Below are 15,583 nucleotides of genomic sequence, written 5' to 3'. Positions count from 1 at the left end.
CGTTGGTGCAGTTCGAAGTACGGAGTAGAGATGATGAAACTCCTGCAAGCGGGACCGGCACTAAGAAGTGGATCTCTTGTCAAACCCATCGTCCATTATTGTGAATCGGTGCCGAGCATAACTCGCTCTCTAACCGCATCCGAATATGCCGGCGAGCCATGAATCGAACCGAGGCAACTTTTCCTCCTTGGCCATTTGCACTTCCATGGTTCCCCTCACCCTTTTCATCGCCTACTTATCCGCGTCGCTTCCCTCCCGTTGTTAATTTCCCCTCGGAGTCGTTGCTGTGTTGCCTCGTGCCGATCTCTCGTTCTGGCCCACTCCTCGGCATTCGTACCTGGAATTCCTGCGTCATACCACCTCTTGAACATCGCGGTTGCCAGTGTTTACGATGCTACCCATCTCGATTCCCGGTATGTTGCCAACAAATCCTTCAGCTTCCCTCTATTATCATCACACTCACTAGAGCTGATTAGATATCCCCCTCTCGCTTCTTGCGCCTGCCGCCGCAACCACTTTCGCATACCTGAATGCCAAGTACGCGCTATTCTATGATGTCAAGTTGATCGGTGGTTTGCTCAAATCAATCGTCAAATCCCGCCTTGCCTTTCGTCGGGATAGCGTGAATCTCTTCTACATCCTGGAACAGCATGCGCTGGCCCCCGCGACCAAAGATGCCGAATTCGTCGTCTACAACGGACGCTCTTGGACCTTCCACGAAACGTATGTGACGGCGTTGCGCTATGGCACCTGGTTGAAGAATGTTCACGGGGTCAAGCCCCGGGAAGTCGTGGCAATTGATTTCATGAACTCCTCCACGTTTGTCTTCTTGATGATGGGTCTCTGGAGCATCGGTGCGGTGCCCGCCCTGATCAACTATAACCTGGCGGGGAAGCCCTTGTCGCACAGCATCCAAACCTCGACGGCGCGGCTGCTCATCGTGGACGAAGAAGTCCACCCATCTTTCCCACCGGAGCAGATCGAGACCTTGAGATCGCCCGACTTCCGCGAAGGAAAGGGCCCGGTAGAGGTGGTCTTTTTGACGCCCGAGGTGGAGAACCAAATTCTTCAGACGGAAGCCACGCGAGAGGAGGACGAAGCTCGCAGTGGCGCGACGCTTCGAGACATGGCGATGCTGATCTACACCAGCGGCACTACCGGTCTTCCCAAGCCCGCGATCGTCAGCTGGAGGAAATGCTGGAATGGAGGTATCTTCGTGCCGAACTGGCTTGGCCTGTCGAAGGGCGATCGGTTGTTTACAGTAAGTAAAGTCATACCTTTTTGTTCCGAGGTTGTGATGCATGCCATTAACACGAATCACAGTGCATGCCGCTCTACCACTCGTCGGCCTGCATTTTAGGGCTTGTGTCCTGCCTGATGACTGGCACCACCATCATCATTGGTCGCAAATTCTCCGCCCGGAACTTCTGGAGAGAAGCGCGCGAGAGCAACGCCACCATCGTTCAATACGTGGGCGAAACCCTCCGATATCTGCTAGCCGTCCCTCCCACCATCGACCCCGTCACCGGAGAGGACCTAGACAAGAAGCACACGATCCGCGCCGCCTTCGGCAATGGCTTGCGACCCGACATTTGGAACCGCTTCAAAGAGCGATTTAACGTCCCCACCATCGCCGAGTTCTACGCCGCCACCGAAGGCACCTCGGGATCCTGGAACCTGTCATCCAACGACTTCACCGCCGGCGCCATCGGCCGAAACGGCGGACTGAGCTCGCTGATCCTCGGCGGCGGCATCACAGTCGTCGAGGTCGACCACGAATCCCAGCAACCCTGGCGCGATCCCGCCACCGGCCTCTGCAAGGCCGTTCCGCGCGGTGAACCAGGCGAGCTCATGTGGGCGATCGACGCGCGTGATCCGGGCGACAAATTTCAGGGCTATCTAGGGAACTCCAAGGCCACGGAGGGGAAGATCCTGTACGACGTGCTCCGCAAAGGCGACGCGTACTTCCGCACCGGCGACATGGTGCGCTGGGACCCCGAGGGCCGATGGTTCTTCAACGACCGCCTCGGCGACACCTTCCGCTGGAAGAGCGAGAACGTATCCACCAGCGAAGTGGCCGAGATCCTCGGCGCCCATGCCGACGTGCACGAGGCCAACGTGTACGGCGTCGCACTGCCCAACCACGACGGCCGCGCTGGCTGTGCCGCCGTCGTCATGGAGCAGCAGCTCCAGGCGACTGATACCTCCGTCTTGTCGCCTCCCAGCCCGACGACGCTTGAGAGCCTTGCTGCGCATGTCCTGAAAAGCCTTCCGCGCTACGCTGCGCCGCTGTTCCTGCGCTTCACGCCGCAGATGCAGGCCACGGGGAACAACAAGCAGCAGAAACACGTTCTGCGGACCGAGGGTGTGGATCCGTCCCTAGTCACGGCCGCCGACAAGATCTACTGGCTTCAGGGGAACACCTACGTGCCGTTTGAACAGAAGGACTGGGACAGACTTCAGGGGGGGCAGGTGAAGCTGTAGTCTGCTCTCTTAGTCTGAGTCAAGTGTTTGATATTACTATGGTTGTTTTACGTCTGTTTATGTTTATGTTTTATGCTTACTTCTCTGTACTCGAGCTTTCAAGTTTCAAGCTCTGACCGACAGTCTTTAGATACCCTGCCATTTGTTTTTATTCCCTTCTTATACTATCAATAGTCTAGCTGTATGTTTATATATCCTTTTTCTCTCCGGCTGTACCTTCCACAGATACAAAGTACATCAGACTGGCTTATGTGGCGTCGCTCTTACGCATATCATACATTCCTTCGTACCCAATCGCGCCGCTGGTTCGCTACAGCAATGAAACTCACCGGCCAGTCATCCTTAACTCCACCAGTCGAAGACCCGGATAGCACACGGCCGTCAACCCCAGCGCCAGCCACATTCCAAGGTCGCAGTCTCCCGAAAGGGACTTCGCTATGGGACCGACGAAGTATGATTGAGACTAAGCAGACGTCAGCGATCAAGCACGAGTATATAAATCGCAAGGTATAAAAGAACTTACCATCCCCAAAACCGCACCCACACACCCGATCACAAAGCTCGCCCCCGCCGCCAAACCCATTGGCAAGCGCTGAATATTGTCCACAACGTCCCAATCATACGCCTTGCCACGACGGAAAATACACCCCTCCTCGACGACAATCACCAGCCAAATCACAATCCAGTAGCTCATCAACGGGAGGAAATTCTCCATGATTTCCCGCAGGTATCCGTGCGCCACGACCGCGCACGCCGTGTATACGATCACCTCGAGGGTGGTCAGCAGCGGGCGCGGGATCCGTGGCCCGTACCGGCCGAGCATTTGGAGGTTCAGGCCGGCGGAGTAGGTGCAGGGGATGTTGTTGGAGACCATGCCGAGGACGAGGACGACGGAGCAGAAGCGGCCGAAGCCGTGAAGCGGGGTGAAGGAGGCTACGAGGAGACTGCCCTGCGAAGTGAGCGAGGCGTCGAGCCAGGTGGCGTTCGTGGAGAGGCCGGTGGCGAGCCCGATACCTAATAGCGTGGTCATGACCATGGCGAGACCCATGCCACTGCTGACGGAGAGGAACATGCGCCATTGCTTGGTGGAGGAGGAGAAGTACACGAAGTAGTCGGCGCTGGAGGGCGCCCAGGTGATGGCGGAGGCGAAGCAGAGGGAGAAGAAGGAGAGGCGATTGGAGTTGGTAGTTGTGGGCCCCGGGGGATTGGCGGAGGAAGGGGAAGTGATGGTGTCAAAGATGGGGCCGGCACAGCCGACCATGACGAAGAGGATAGATAGCTGGACAATCCAGGCGTATCGCGTATAGAAGTGAAACAGGTGCATGCCGAAGGTTGCGATGAACCAGGTGAGGATGGCGACCACAACGATGCCGACAGGTACTGCTGTGTGGCCATCGGACACGGCGAAGAGGACCTGGCCTCCGAGTATGACGTTCACCATGCCGTAGCCCAGCATCGTGAGGACGTTCAGTACGCAGCATACCTTGCTAAGGTAGTAGCCTAGGAAGCACCGAGTCACCACCTGGAGTATTGTTAGCTATGGCTATCGGGATGGAACCCCAGGATGAGAAGTCCATACCAAGGTGCGATGGCCACTCTTCGGACCCCATGTGCTCATGAAACCCACTACCATAGTTCCTAGGATTCCTCCTAAAGCAGCACACATGGCGGCATTGTTCCAACCAAGACCGTACCGTGCCGGACCGTATAGTCCCACTATCACGTTGTTGGCGGTCAATGAAGAGTTCAGCCACAGCAGGAACATTCGAGTATAATCATTGGACCGTGGAGGGTGACGTTCATTCTCTCCGACACGTTCAATTCCTCGAGTTTCCAACCCGAAGACCCGAGTGAAAGTATCTGCATACTTGCGATACTTGGACAGCGGCTCGATGGACCCGTCGTGGGTGACTTCAAGTGCGATCACTTTTGGCTTTATCTCTTTAGATGGCGACTGCAAATCAGAGCCAAGCTCTGGATCCGCCATAGATAATGGTGAGGGCAGGTTTGAAGTGGATAGATTAATATATAATCGACGCTAGAGAAATATAGAATAGAATAAACTTGCAGGATCGTCGTGTTTAGTGCATCATCGAGCCATGAAACATTGCGTCTTGATCATCTTGCACGGAGGTATGTACTGTCGATCGACTCCATTATATACTTTCTGTCTCATGAAAATGCCCGGAAATCGAGCGGGTCTGTCAGGACCTGGGAATCCAGAAAAGCTGCACATACAGCCATCAAACCTACCAAGAGAATGGACCAGAAAACGGATGCCTAGATTTGAGTGGCATCAATTTCCAAAGAAACCAATTGAAGTACACTCCCGTTCTGGGCCCGCGCCTTCTCCTCTGAATGTTGACCGAGGTAGCCTAGATCCTGGAAAGCTGCATGAGCATTTCGTTTTCTGCAAATTCCCTTGCTGAGATGTTACACTGCATGTAAGGAACTCCCGAAAGTTTTGGGTCATTGCGGCTGTCCGTGGGCTCAATGCTACAGTCACCTTTCAGACTGCAGAAGCGACGGCAAGGAACTGTACAGGCTGTGGGAGTAGCAAAACACATGCATTCCATGTGGTCTTCTGACCAAGCCAGTTGAAGGTATTGGCCCAATATTGTCATATCCCTTCTAATCAAGGGGTGTCTCCTATACCTGGCCAGACCAGACTATTTATTCTTTTTGACAGCCACATGAGGTCTGGGACTGGGAGGCGTTCCAGACAGATCATCCGATAGGTTCGAATGGCCAAGTAGAATGAGAGCTGCAAATGGATTTTCAGGAGGGTTGGGTCTTTGCATTAGCAGTTTTAGTGCAGCCGGTTTCTCGACACGGTTGGGAACGTTTCTCGAAGCCAATGGCTGGTTTGCGCTGAGTCTAGGTTGATGTATACTGGAAGAGAGCAAAATAAGTGCATTTTCAGAACCTTGTTTTCTAGGAATCCTTCCGTTCGATATTGGGCTAGTTGCACGAGAACCTGTCAGAATGTGGCGATGGCTAGGTTCAAGCGATTTATTGTGTTTGAGGGACCTGTCATTAATTTTCTTGATTGAGAAGATGACAAGTCATTTGATTGAAGCGATTTGTTCGTCATTTTTGGAAGTTAGTTAAGGTCTCTGAACAAGGATCGAGGGTAATTATTATCCATCGCATGAGTTCATGGTATATATCTTGCATGAAGGACTCGCGAGCTCCAGGTTCTGCTCTGATGAGTGGTAGGTATTATGGATAGATATACGATTTGACCTGGAAGACGGGGATGATATACGATGGGATCCGTACAGAATGAAAGACGCGAAGATAGAGGATGGAGATGGAAGATAGAAAGTGGAAAGGGAGAGGAGGAAGAAGTAGAAGAGTGGACGCTGATTGGCGTGCTTACCTCAGCCGCGCTAGTCCCGATCGGACTCGGCGATGGAAATTCTGCGGTTTTGCTTCGTCGTTTTGGCCGTTCATATCAACTCCCCCAGTGTCCAACCCGCCATCATGCTTCCCCGACTCCTCCGGCCGCAGAGCTCACTGCGTGCGGCGTCCTCCTTCGTCCAGGTGAGCTTTCTCGCCCCTTCCCAATCCCCCGTCAGGCTGGTCCTGTGTCTGACCTGCAATCGTTGCTAGAAACCTGTCTCCGCCCTCCCACGCTTCCAGTACCGCAGCTTCCATCGTGTCCCCAAATTGACGAACGACGACCACTTCAAAAACAATGGAATCTCGGAATTCATGTCCCCCGAGGCTTTCGACTTCGCCTGGACGCAATACCAGTCGCTCCTTGTCGACAAGCTGAACCTTTTGACACAGGGTGAGTGACCTCGCGTCCCCCGATGTTGAAGATCATGCCGGCTACAATCTACCGAGTCTGCGTGCAACAATTTAAGGAAGGCTTCAATTGCTGATACAAATCTGTGCAGACACCCCTGATGCCGACGCGAAGCCCGGAGAACTGCTGGTCAAGTACTCCCGGCGCCCGGAGATGGCCTCCGTGTTCAACTACGCCTCCATGGCCCACAACAACCACTTTTTCTTCAACTGTCTGGTCAGTAGTTTTGACGAATGGGACTCCGTTCCAGGATGAACCAACCTAACGCATTTCCAGGCCCCCACCTCCACCCAGATCCCCGAAAAGTTCGCCAAGGACATCGTCGACACCTGCTCCTCGGTCGAGTCCCTGAAGCTCGACTTCCTGGCGACCGCCAACGCCATGTTCGGACCCGGATTCGTGTGGCTGGCCAAGAACCTCGAGCGGGAGGGCCTCATGCACATCTTCTGCACCTACAACGCCGGCTCGCCCTACCCGGCCGCGCACTCCCGACGACAGGCGGTCGACATGGCCACCCACTCGCCGGACGCGCCCCTGGGCAACCAGTACGCCGGCGCGATGGGCGCCCACGCGCAGAACCAGAAGATGCTGGCGCCCGGCGCCCTGGACGTTCAGCCCATCCTGTGTGTGAACACGTGGGAGCACGCCTGGATGATGGACTACGGAATCGGCGGCAAGGACGAGTACCTCGAGCGGTGGTGGGATCGGATCAACTGGGACGTCGTGGCCGACAACTACAACGCGGTCAGCTCGTTGCAGGCCGGACGGCAAACGGCCAACTGGAACCGCAGCCTGAACATGCTATGAACACCGAACATTCAGATCAGGGAACAGGAGCGGGAGCATAAGTCGGTTTCTTCTATTATGTCTTGATAATTGTATTATACACTACTACTTGTTTTTTTCTCCTTCTGGATCTTTCGGATCTCTCGGTTGGGAGATGTCTTATGTCTCAAATTCAATGTACAGCGAATGATCGCCATAGAAAACATCAAATATCCTGACAGAAAACAGAAAATCTATTCTACACTCTAACATCTATACATTACCCCCTCCACCCAGCAGCAACGCATCCCAATCAACCCCTATGTACCTGCTTAATCCTCTGCTCAAACGCATCAATCATCGCCGTCGCCATCTGCTGCTCCACAGCCCCCATCATCGCCGCATGCAACTGACTCTTAAACTCGAACTCGATCCTTAACCGCACTGTCGTCCATCCCTCATTCTCAGGCACCAACTCCCACCTCGTGCTCAAATACTCAAAGATCCCCTCATTCTCACCGGGAAAGATCCCCCCGAACAGCCCCTGTCCTTTATCCTGTCCCTGTCCCCGATCCTGAACCCGAACCTGCCCATCCTTCGAATCCACCCCGAACTTCGCCCCGCTGCGCGCCTCAACCACCCAGTTCTTCGCGTCGCAGTCCACCTTCGACGTGAACGTCTCGCTGACAGGCCCGTAGCCGACCGTCAGGAACGCGCGCGTCGGATACCCCGTCTCCGGGTCCCGGTGCGTGACGGTCGACGCGGACAGGAAGGGGAGGAAGTCGGAGTAGAGCTCGACGGAGGAGATGACGTCGAAGAGGCCGGACGGCGCGTAGGGGAGGCTGCGGGTGGCGGTGAGGATGCGGTCTTTGGGGCTGTTGTTGTCGCCGGAGGGGAAGAGGGAGGAGAGGAAGGGGCGGGTTTGTGTTCGCGTTTGGGTGGTGGTTCGGGGGGATTGGAGTCTTGGTCGGAGTTGTGGTTGTTTGGAGAGGGTTGTAGGGCGAAGGAGCGATTGCGAGGTGGTGGAGAGAGATCGGGACTCAATGAGCGAGTGGATGCGTCGGCTGAGGCCGCGCGTGGTAGTGGAGGGGTTCATTGGAATGAGCGATTTGGTGGATTGAATTGGTGGTGGTGGAAGAGAGGATGAGGATATTCGTGGTTTTTTTCCTTAGGCGTCGGGTCCACGCGGGTCGTGCCGAGACTTGGATCTAGACATAGACATCAGACCGACAGGCAGTTTGGTCCGCCTCAATCAACGTAACTTGATGTATACACTGGCATTGAGATACTCCTATCTACTGCACTACGCATTCCCAAGCATTTTATCTATCTCCCCGGGGTCATTCCAAAAGCTCATTCCGCGATCTTCTAGACCTTGGATCTGCTGGTCCCATAGACCCTGTTGAACGGATTAGCAGTGAACGAGAGGAAGATGTCTGAGACTTACCCAGTCGAGGTTTGTCGGTGCGTCAAGCATGTCTCCGATGACATCCAGAGAAGCCAAAGGCGGCTGCATGATGCTGGTCGCATCGGCCATGGCATCGGCGTCCAGACCAAGACTATAAGACGGATTTTGTGATGCTTGCCAGCTTCCATACGCCGGAGGTTGGGCTAGTAACAGCATTAGTACTATCATGATGAGCTTTCTGCAGAAGGGTTCTTACTGGTTGGTAATCCAGAAGCTTCGCTCGCTATGCCGTGGAGCTGGGGCACCTTTTGCGGCGAGAGAAGTTGGGATTCATTCTTCACCCGGCGCAGCATCATGGTCAAAGCGGCGTGCGCCTTTTGTGCATCCACCGACTGTCGGCGGGACTTTTCAAAGATGCTATGAGACATCTCGAGCGTTGCGAGCAGGTCTTCTCGACCTTTGATGACCACCGCGACATCGTTCGCCTGGCTCGATTCCGGGCCCGTGATTGGGTTGGACGATAGTTCCAAGCAGATGATCATGGCGGCGAGCAAATAGTCGGCATATTGCAGAGAGTTGGGGAATTGACGTTCTCGATACAGAATCCCTCCAGGCTGCGTTTCGTGGTACAGATCTGCCTGGTGCCGGAGGATCTCTTTCGACGCACTCATACAAACCCATCGGGAGTATGCATACCGCAGATCGGAATGGACTTCGCCCAGGTACCGTCGGTGCAGTACGCATCGCGCCTTCAGGTAGAGAAGCTGTAATGTATAGCGCCGGAGGATCAGCTCTGCCGGGTCGGCGATCGACTGGTCGAGGGGACGCATTTTGAAAGTCGGCGTGACCATGTTGTGGGCCTCTTCAAGACGCCGGTCAATCCCAAGGGTTTTCTCATAGGTGACTGGCTCTCGCGAATACGCCAGGTCGGAGATCTTGCCAAACACGGACATGATTCTCGATTTGGCTCGAGCATACGACGTCGCCGTCAGCTCGTTGTCCGGTTTCGACGGCGGCAGCTGCTCCATGTCCGGATAGATGTCTTCATCCGAGAGGTTTCGCGGAAGTTCGACGTCGTGCTGCCAGTCTTGGATGGTTCGAGGCACGCCCACCTGGAATGAAATCAGGCAGTCCAGTTGAGACATGATCCCCCACACCCGCCGTCGTATCTCCCCGTCGAAGGGAGAAATGCCGGGGAAGTGCTGTGGATCTCGATGATACCCCATGCGCATTGCCAGTCGGATCGTGAGTCCGAGCATGAACGATACGCCCACCTGGGCGTCGTTGGTGCGGTAGAATTCCCCCATTGTGCATAGAAACAGCGCCTCAACCTTGTACCGTCCGGGTTTGGTATAGTTGGACTGGGCTAGGCACTGGGCAGTTCGTTTGCGAAACGTAGCCAGGGCGTTCGCCGGGTCTTTGAGAGGGCTGGGTAGTGGCTCTTGAAGGCGCTGATGGATGGAGACGGACATGGTTAAGATACCGTAGATTAAACCCAGCCAGGGCAGTGAGGTCTTTTCTGGGTATTCCCAGAATTTATTATACTGAAGGAGTTAGCAACAACAGCCATGAGAATAGACAGTTCAAATACCTCGCTTTGGAATGTGAATATATGGAAGATGACTGCGTAGCAATTGCAATGTAAGCTTCGTGCATAATCCGACCGGCTTGCCAGGGCATACCTATAAACGGCTCACTACTGTTGAAGAACTGAGAAATCAGCCGGTCGGTCACGGGTCGAGGTGGAATATCTGCCAGCAGGTCTTCCTTGCTTGCGGGCTTGCTCAATCCAAACAGCAGGGTCGGAGTGGCCACATCAGAGGAGTCTTCCTCCTCGTCTTCCTCGTCTGATACATCATCACTTTCTTCTAGATATTCTTTGACTCCATTGATCTGTTCTCATCCAGCAGTCATTAGTACCGGGCGTCGCGGGCAAAGAGGGTTACGTACTTCCTCGAGAATGGCACTCCAGTGCGCGCCATCGATATAACTTGTGCCCGTATCCTTCACGAGCAGCTTGCTCGACGCATCGATTGATGAATTCTTCGTTTCCACACTGTCATGCGACACGGGCGTGTCCAGCATGGCCTGGTTGTCATCCTGGGGACTACCATTCTCCCGGTCCCCTAGCGCCTCAGACCCGCCCTGGTTTTGTTCCAGTGTTTTCTTCTGCGTCAGAGACAGGATGAGGTTCTCCAAATGCTGCAGACGGTCCTGGACCTGAGTCGGGTTCGCATGTCCATTGGATGCCCTCCCTCGAGGGCCGCGCCCGATAAAGGTGCACGAATGCGCCTCGCCCCGTCTTTTGCAGTTCGTGCAGGGGTGTGTCCGGCAGCATTTCAACCTGACGGGTGGTCAGTCTTGGTCGACTACAGTGGGATGCGGGCGCATTACTTCCGGCTTCGACATGCCGTGCACGATAGCTGGACTCGGGTCCTCTTCTTCTCCTTGCCAACGGTCGTTGACTCTCGAGATAGAATGTCAGACATTTAGTGCGGCTGGGATCAATTCAGTCGCTTGGTTGGACTAATGCACGAAGATGGACTGGTTGGCTGAAAGAGCGAAGTTGAACAGCGACCGACGGCAGCGCATCCTCCGGTGTTTGGGGCTAACTCCGGGCTAACCCCGCCACCAACTGGCATCTTCTGTCCGACGTCGACTCGTCTTTCTCCGGCTGCATCCTGAAGCTTATAGTCCAGCATATCGGGATATCCAGAGCTTTCATGAATCATGATCCGTGAGCCAAGTACCGGAAACCGGATACCTCCAAGGCAATCAGCCTCAGCAATTCATTCGTTGATAACCGTGTGTGCATGTCGTTGACTCATTGAATGAATCCACACAGAAAGTTGATACTAGAATCAAAATGAAGATCTAGAACCAGATCAGATACAGATATAGGCCCCGATCGATAGAGAGAGTGATATAACCGCATAAACCCGAGACGGCGTCTTCCCCGAAGCGGTCTAGTGCCTCGGAAACCGTGAGTGACTGACCTTCCGAGACGCTCTTCTCTTCCTCTGTAATTCCCTCGACTATATAGTAGACCTCCCCCTTTCTCAATTCCTGACTCTAGTCCTCGCATGTACTCCTAACCTGCCAGCCATGTCCCTCTATACTACAACCCGATGGGCCACTCAATTCTCACGTCCCTCGCGTTGCGCTTTCTCGGTGTATAGCCGACTCCGCTCCGCATCTACATCCGATACAACGTCGGCCTCATCCATCGCCGCCTCATTCCTGTCGCGATTCCAATCGCTAGGGCCTCAATCCCGCACGCAAGTCCTCGACGCCAACCAGCTGCAACTCCTCTCTCTAACCCTCAATCGCCCCTCCCTCTTCCCCACCTCCCCATCCCTCTCCAACACCTCCCCCACTGTCTCCGTGCCCTCAAACACCCCTCTCCCCCCGGGCTACCACCTTGCCTACTTCACCCCCGCCTTCCTGGAGAACGAACTCGGTCCCGACGGCACCGATGTCTCGTACAACCCGTCCTCGCCGTTTACGCGCCGCATGTGGGCCGGCGGCGAGGTGCATTGGCCGCGCGGCGCAGACGGGGCTCCGAATCCGTTGCGCGTGGGCCAGGAAGTGAGCGAGACGACGAGGGTGCTGAGCGCCGAGCCCAAGACGGTCCGGAAGACAGGCGAGGAGATGATCGTGGTGGGCGTGGAGAAGGAATTCCGGAATGAGCGCGGCGTGGCGATCTTGGACCGCAGGTATGTTCCTCTCTCTTGGTTTCTTCAGGCGCAGTGCTCATGCCATTCGACAGGAACTGGGTGTTCAGGAAGGCGTTGACGGCACCGATGAAGTCGGCGTTGGCGTCGGCGTCAGAGTTCACATCTATCGCCTCCGAGCCGGCCTCCTCGGCTACTTCTACCTCGGGGAACACGCACACGCGCACCCTGAGACAAACAGCCGTCACGCTGTTCCGCTTCTCTGCCCTGACGTTCAACCCGCATAAGATCCACTACTCGGCGCCGTGGGCCAAGGACGTAGAAGGCCACAAGGACATCGTGGTGCACGGGCCGTTGAATCTGATCTCCATCTTGGATCTGTGGAGAGATACCCGGTCTGCATCCGCTGGGGACGGTCTGGTTCTTCCGGAGAAGATCTCGTACCGCGCGACGAGCCCGCTCTATGCGGAGGAGGAGTACCGGGTTGTCTTGGATGAGGAGGCCGGGGATGGGGTTGCCAGAGTACAGATTCTGCGGCCGGATGGGGTCGTGGCCATGAAGGCGGAGATTTCTTAATCCTGCTACATCTATTGTTTTTATGTGTATTCTATTGAGGGCTGGATATGTTGAACTCTATATATACAGGCCATATAAACCTCGGGATATTGACATCCAACTGTGCAACTTACCTAGTGTTCTCTCCCGAACCTCCAAGCTCCTTTTAAGAAGCACGCTTCAACACTACAACTACAGACATCCCATCCACTGCCTCGTCCACCGCCCCATCATCTCCCCATTTATCTCCTCCGCCTCTCTTAAGCATTCACTCGCCTTCTCCGCCTTCTCCGTCTCCCACCTCAACCTCCGAACGACTCCCTCATCTCCCTCTCCACCTTTCCCCTCCATCCCAAGCCACATCTCAAAGAACCCAAACAACCGCAGCGCAGGATTCACAGCTCCCATCACATCCACATCCACAGAAGAAGAACCAGAAAAGGAAGACCCCTTCCCATCCATCTCCAACCCCGCACTACCCCTCAACCTACCCAACCAAACACCAGGAGAAACGAGCTCAACCGGCGCAGTGCCCTCCCCCGACGAACCAGAATCCTCAAACGCAGCCAACACAGACGGTACTAGAGCCCTCCACGTCGTCCGATGAGGATTCAAAAGATGCAGCGCAGGGACCGGGACCGGGTCCTGGGCTATGGTATCGCATATGCCCGTCCTCGAAGTCGAACGCGACGCAATCTCAACAATCACGTCCGCGGCCCGATCAACAAGTAGTCAGTCTATAAAACCGCCGTCGCCATCACTGACCCCGTCCAGCGAGTCCGGCAGAGCGTTAAGATAGCGCGAGCTCCGCACTAGGGCGGGGACCCAGTCGTGCGGATTCCAGCGTCCAGAGGGACTGTGTGCGGGCCCGGCAATCTGTCCGAGACGGAGGATTGTGGCGTTGAGGCTGAAGGTTGAGGCGGAATGGGAGATGAGTCGCTCTGCGATGTACTTGCTCTCTGAGTAGCCGGTTGGCGCGAGGGATTGGATGTGTGGGAGGGTGGATTCTGGGATGGTGGGGGAATTGGGGAGGTTCATGACGGCGATGATGGAGGACAGGAATGTCAGAGAGGTGTGGCGGGTGGATTGGGCGCAGAAGACGGATAGGTTGATGACGCTGGAAAGGTGGGAGTCGAAGGATGAGAGGGGCAGATTGAAGTCAACGGTCCAGGCGTTGTGGATGACGATGGAGGCGGTGGTGAGGAGGGTGTCGTAGGTGGACTGGGGTAGAGCGAATGTGTTGGGTTCTGCGAGATCGGCTGTGAGGAAGGAGACTTTTTGGGCGGGAAATTGAACAGACAAGTTAGGATCAGCGCAGGAGTTGCGTTCTCTCTGCACCGAGGCAGAGTCGGGGGCTCGGTTGAGGCAGAAGATATGGGCCACCTCAGGACGATGGAGAAGAGCGTTGAGGATGTAAGAGCCGATGGTGCCGGTTGAACTGGTTAGGATGACCACCTGGGGTGCAGCATCATCTTGATCACGATGGAAATCGCTCCTCTGCTGAACAGTATCGGTGCCGAGTGCATTGATCGTCGCCGTGTGTCTTTGTAGCACTTCACTTCTGTTGTCCAGTCGTGTCTTCCTGCTCTGCTCAGCCGCTGCCTCTTCGTCTCTCATCAACTTATCCACGGCAACCGCAAGGGCAGCGATGCTCGGGTGCAGATATACGGTGGAAGGCTGGATAGAGAGAAGACCCGTCCTCATACCTGACTCAGGGGCAGGAGTGACACGCATCGATTGCTGCCAATCAGTGAATTCTGCATATCAAACCCTTCGGGTGGTGACAGCCCTATAGCCCGCGCCGTTTTCATGAAGAAGCCATGCGGTACCGAAATTGGCTTGGGAAATCCTAGGCTGAGTGAACAAGGTGGATGCGTACTTGTGGTTCAGCCTACCTGTAGATCCTGAGGTGTGACACATGACGGCAGCCTCCTGATACATGCCATCCAAGGATCTATTATAGGGATATACAGCACAGGGCCTGGATATCAGATCATCCAAGGAAGGCAGCTCAATCAGGGGCATTTCTCTATCCGACAAAGTATCCCACGCAGGCCGAAAGAAGCGATTAGTCGTCACCAAAGCTGAGCAGCCGACATCGTCAAACAGCTTATAATTTGCAGCGACGCTGTTCCTTTCTGAAATCAGAAACAGCTACAAACCCCATCAGACATTGACTCGTGAACTCTCAGTCAGTATGTATCATACCTTAAAGCCCGCCTTCATTGCGGCAATTATCGTAATGGTGCAGCGAGGGTCATTTGGCGCCAGCAACGCCAACGCTTCACCGGTATCCTTCCGGTCGAGCGCATCTTCAAGCCAGAAGGCGATCTGGTCCACTGCACGTGCAAATTGGGAATACGTGATGCCGCTGAATCCTGCGTCGTAGGTCGACGGCGACGAGGGGTACTCGGCCCATAAGCTGTCGGGTTCATCAGAAGCCAGCTCCTCGATGATGGTGGGCAGGAGCTTTCCTTGGACGGCAGCTTCGATTCTTCTGTTAGGCATTTTGATAGAGACTGATTAGAGGCTGTAATAAAATGATTTCCAATTTGTAACATTTATCCATGTCGTGAGGCCACTTTCCTTGTTTGTCTTGTGATCGAGGTGGTAGAGCCATGGTTCCTGTCCTGTTGGATATTAACCAAGGCATAAGTGATGTCATACATCTCAAGTGAAAATGACTCTCAGAGCCATGGAAAGGTAGAAGAAAAGGAGAAGGAGAAAGAGAGTGTGAAAGTAAAGGCGATGTGGATTCCCTGCTAGGGCTTGCGCATATCCATGGTTAAGGGTCTGTCTTGTAACACAAGGGGGTTCTTCGTCTCTTCCCTCTTCCTTTCCTTTCACACAAGTAACTTTAATCAATGACAAACGACTTTATTG

At 54.7% G+C, this 15,583-nt stretch overlaps 7 protein-coding genes across 7 annotated transcripts; 3 read left to right on the top strand and 4 right to left on the bottom strand.

Annotated features, from left to right (window-relative positions):
* Nucleotides 1-391: 391 nt before the first annotated feature.
* Nucleotides 392-2,484, top strand: P170DRAFT_478429 (putative long-chain fatty acid transporter; the record flags this gene model as incomplete). Its single annotated transcript, XM_024853559.1, has 3 exons — nt 392-413; nt 477-1,261; nt 1,324-2,484. The coding sequence occupies 3 exons, from the start codon at nt 392-394 to the stop codon at nt 2,482-2,484; spliced, it is 1,968 nt and encodes a 655-aa protein (XP_024700768.1).
* Nucleotides 2,485-2,809: 325 nt separating this feature from the next.
* P170DRAFT_449157 (purine-cytosine permease family protein) lies at nt 2,810-4,471 on the bottom strand (the record flags this gene model as incomplete). The annotated part of the gene is made up of 4 exons (XM_024851019.1): nt 2,810-2,947; nt 3,008-4,006; nt 4,064-4,351; nt 4,412-4,471. The coding sequence occupies 4 exons, from the start codon at nt 4,469-4,471 to the stop codon at nt 2,810-2,812; spliced, it is 1,485 nt and encodes a 494-aa protein (XP_024700767.1).
* A 1,483-nt stretch (nt 4,472-5,954) lies between these two features.
* Nucleotides 5,955-7,303, top strand: sod4 (mitochondrial 37S ribosomal protein mS42). The gene is made up of 4 exons (XM_024849793.1): nt 5,955-6,030; nt 6,100-6,280; nt 6,390-6,514; nt 6,575-7,303. The coding sequence occupies exons 1-4, from the start codon at nt 5,971-5,973 to the stop codon at nt 7,103-7,105; spliced, it is 897 nt and encodes a 298-aa protein (XP_024700766.1). The 5' UTR covers nt 5,955-5,970; the 3' UTR covers nt 7,106-7,303.
* An 85-nt stretch (nt 7,304-7,388) lies between these two features.
* P170DRAFT_333943 (ubiquinone-binding COQ10-like protein) lies at nt 7,389-8,033 on the bottom strand (the record flags this gene model as incomplete). The annotated part of the gene is made up of 2 exons (XM_024843375.1): nt 7,389-7,607; nt 7,650-8,033. Coding segments are annotated over 2 exons (603 nt in total), but the record flags the coding sequence as incomplete, so codon positions are not given.
* A 304-nt stretch (nt 8,034-8,337) lies between these two features.
* On the bottom strand, nt 8,338-11,017 carry P170DRAFT_512152 (putative C6 transcription factor). The gene is made up of 7 exons (XM_024854962.1): nt 10,866-11,017; nt 10,422-10,815; nt 10,154-10,364; nt 10,063-10,094; nt 8,728-10,015; nt 8,511-8,674; nt 8,338-8,462 (listed from the first exon to the last, which is right to left on the bottom strand). The coding sequence occupies exons 1-7, from the start codon at nt 10,958-10,960 to the stop codon at nt 8,367-8,369; spliced, it is 2,280 nt and encodes a 759-aa protein (XP_024700764.1). The 5' UTR covers nt 10,961-11,017; the 3' UTR covers nt 8,338-8,366.
* Nucleotides 11,018-11,546: 529 nt separating this feature from the next.
* Nucleotides 11,547-12,721, top strand: P170DRAFT_413686 (hydroxyacyl-thioester dehydratase HTD2; the record flags this gene model as incomplete). The annotated part of the gene is made up of 2 exons (XM_024846986.1): nt 11,547-12,187; nt 12,241-12,721. Exons 1-2 carry the CDS (start codon nt 11,577-11,579, stop codon nt 12,719-12,721), a joined length of 1,092 nt encoding a protein of 363 aa, XP_024700763.1. The 5' UTR covers nt 11,547-11,576.
* A 171-nt stretch (nt 12,722-12,892) lies between these two features.
* On the bottom strand, nt 12,893-15,208 carry P170DRAFT_499981 (NAD(P)-binding protein; the record flags this gene model as incomplete). The annotated part of the gene is made up of 4 exons (XM_024854145.1): nt 12,893-13,345; nt 13,466-14,440; nt 14,471-14,854; nt 14,909-15,208. The coding sequence occupies 4 exons, from the start codon at nt 15,206-15,208 to the stop codon at nt 12,893-12,895; spliced, it is 2,112 nt and encodes a 703-aa protein (XP_024700762.1).
* Between the last annotated feature and the right edge of the window lie 375 nt (nt 15,209-15,583).

Source organism: Aspergillus steynii, assembly GCF_002849105.1.
Source record: "Aspergillus steynii IBT 23096 chromosome Unknown P170scaffold_7, whole genome shotgun sequence".
Lineage (NCBI taxonomy): Eukaryota > Fungi > Ascomycota > Eurotiomycetes > Eurotiales > Aspergillaceae > Aspergillus > Aspergillus steynii.
Note: the sequence above shows the minus strand (reverse complement) of the source record. Positions and strands in the feature narration are given on the sequence as shown.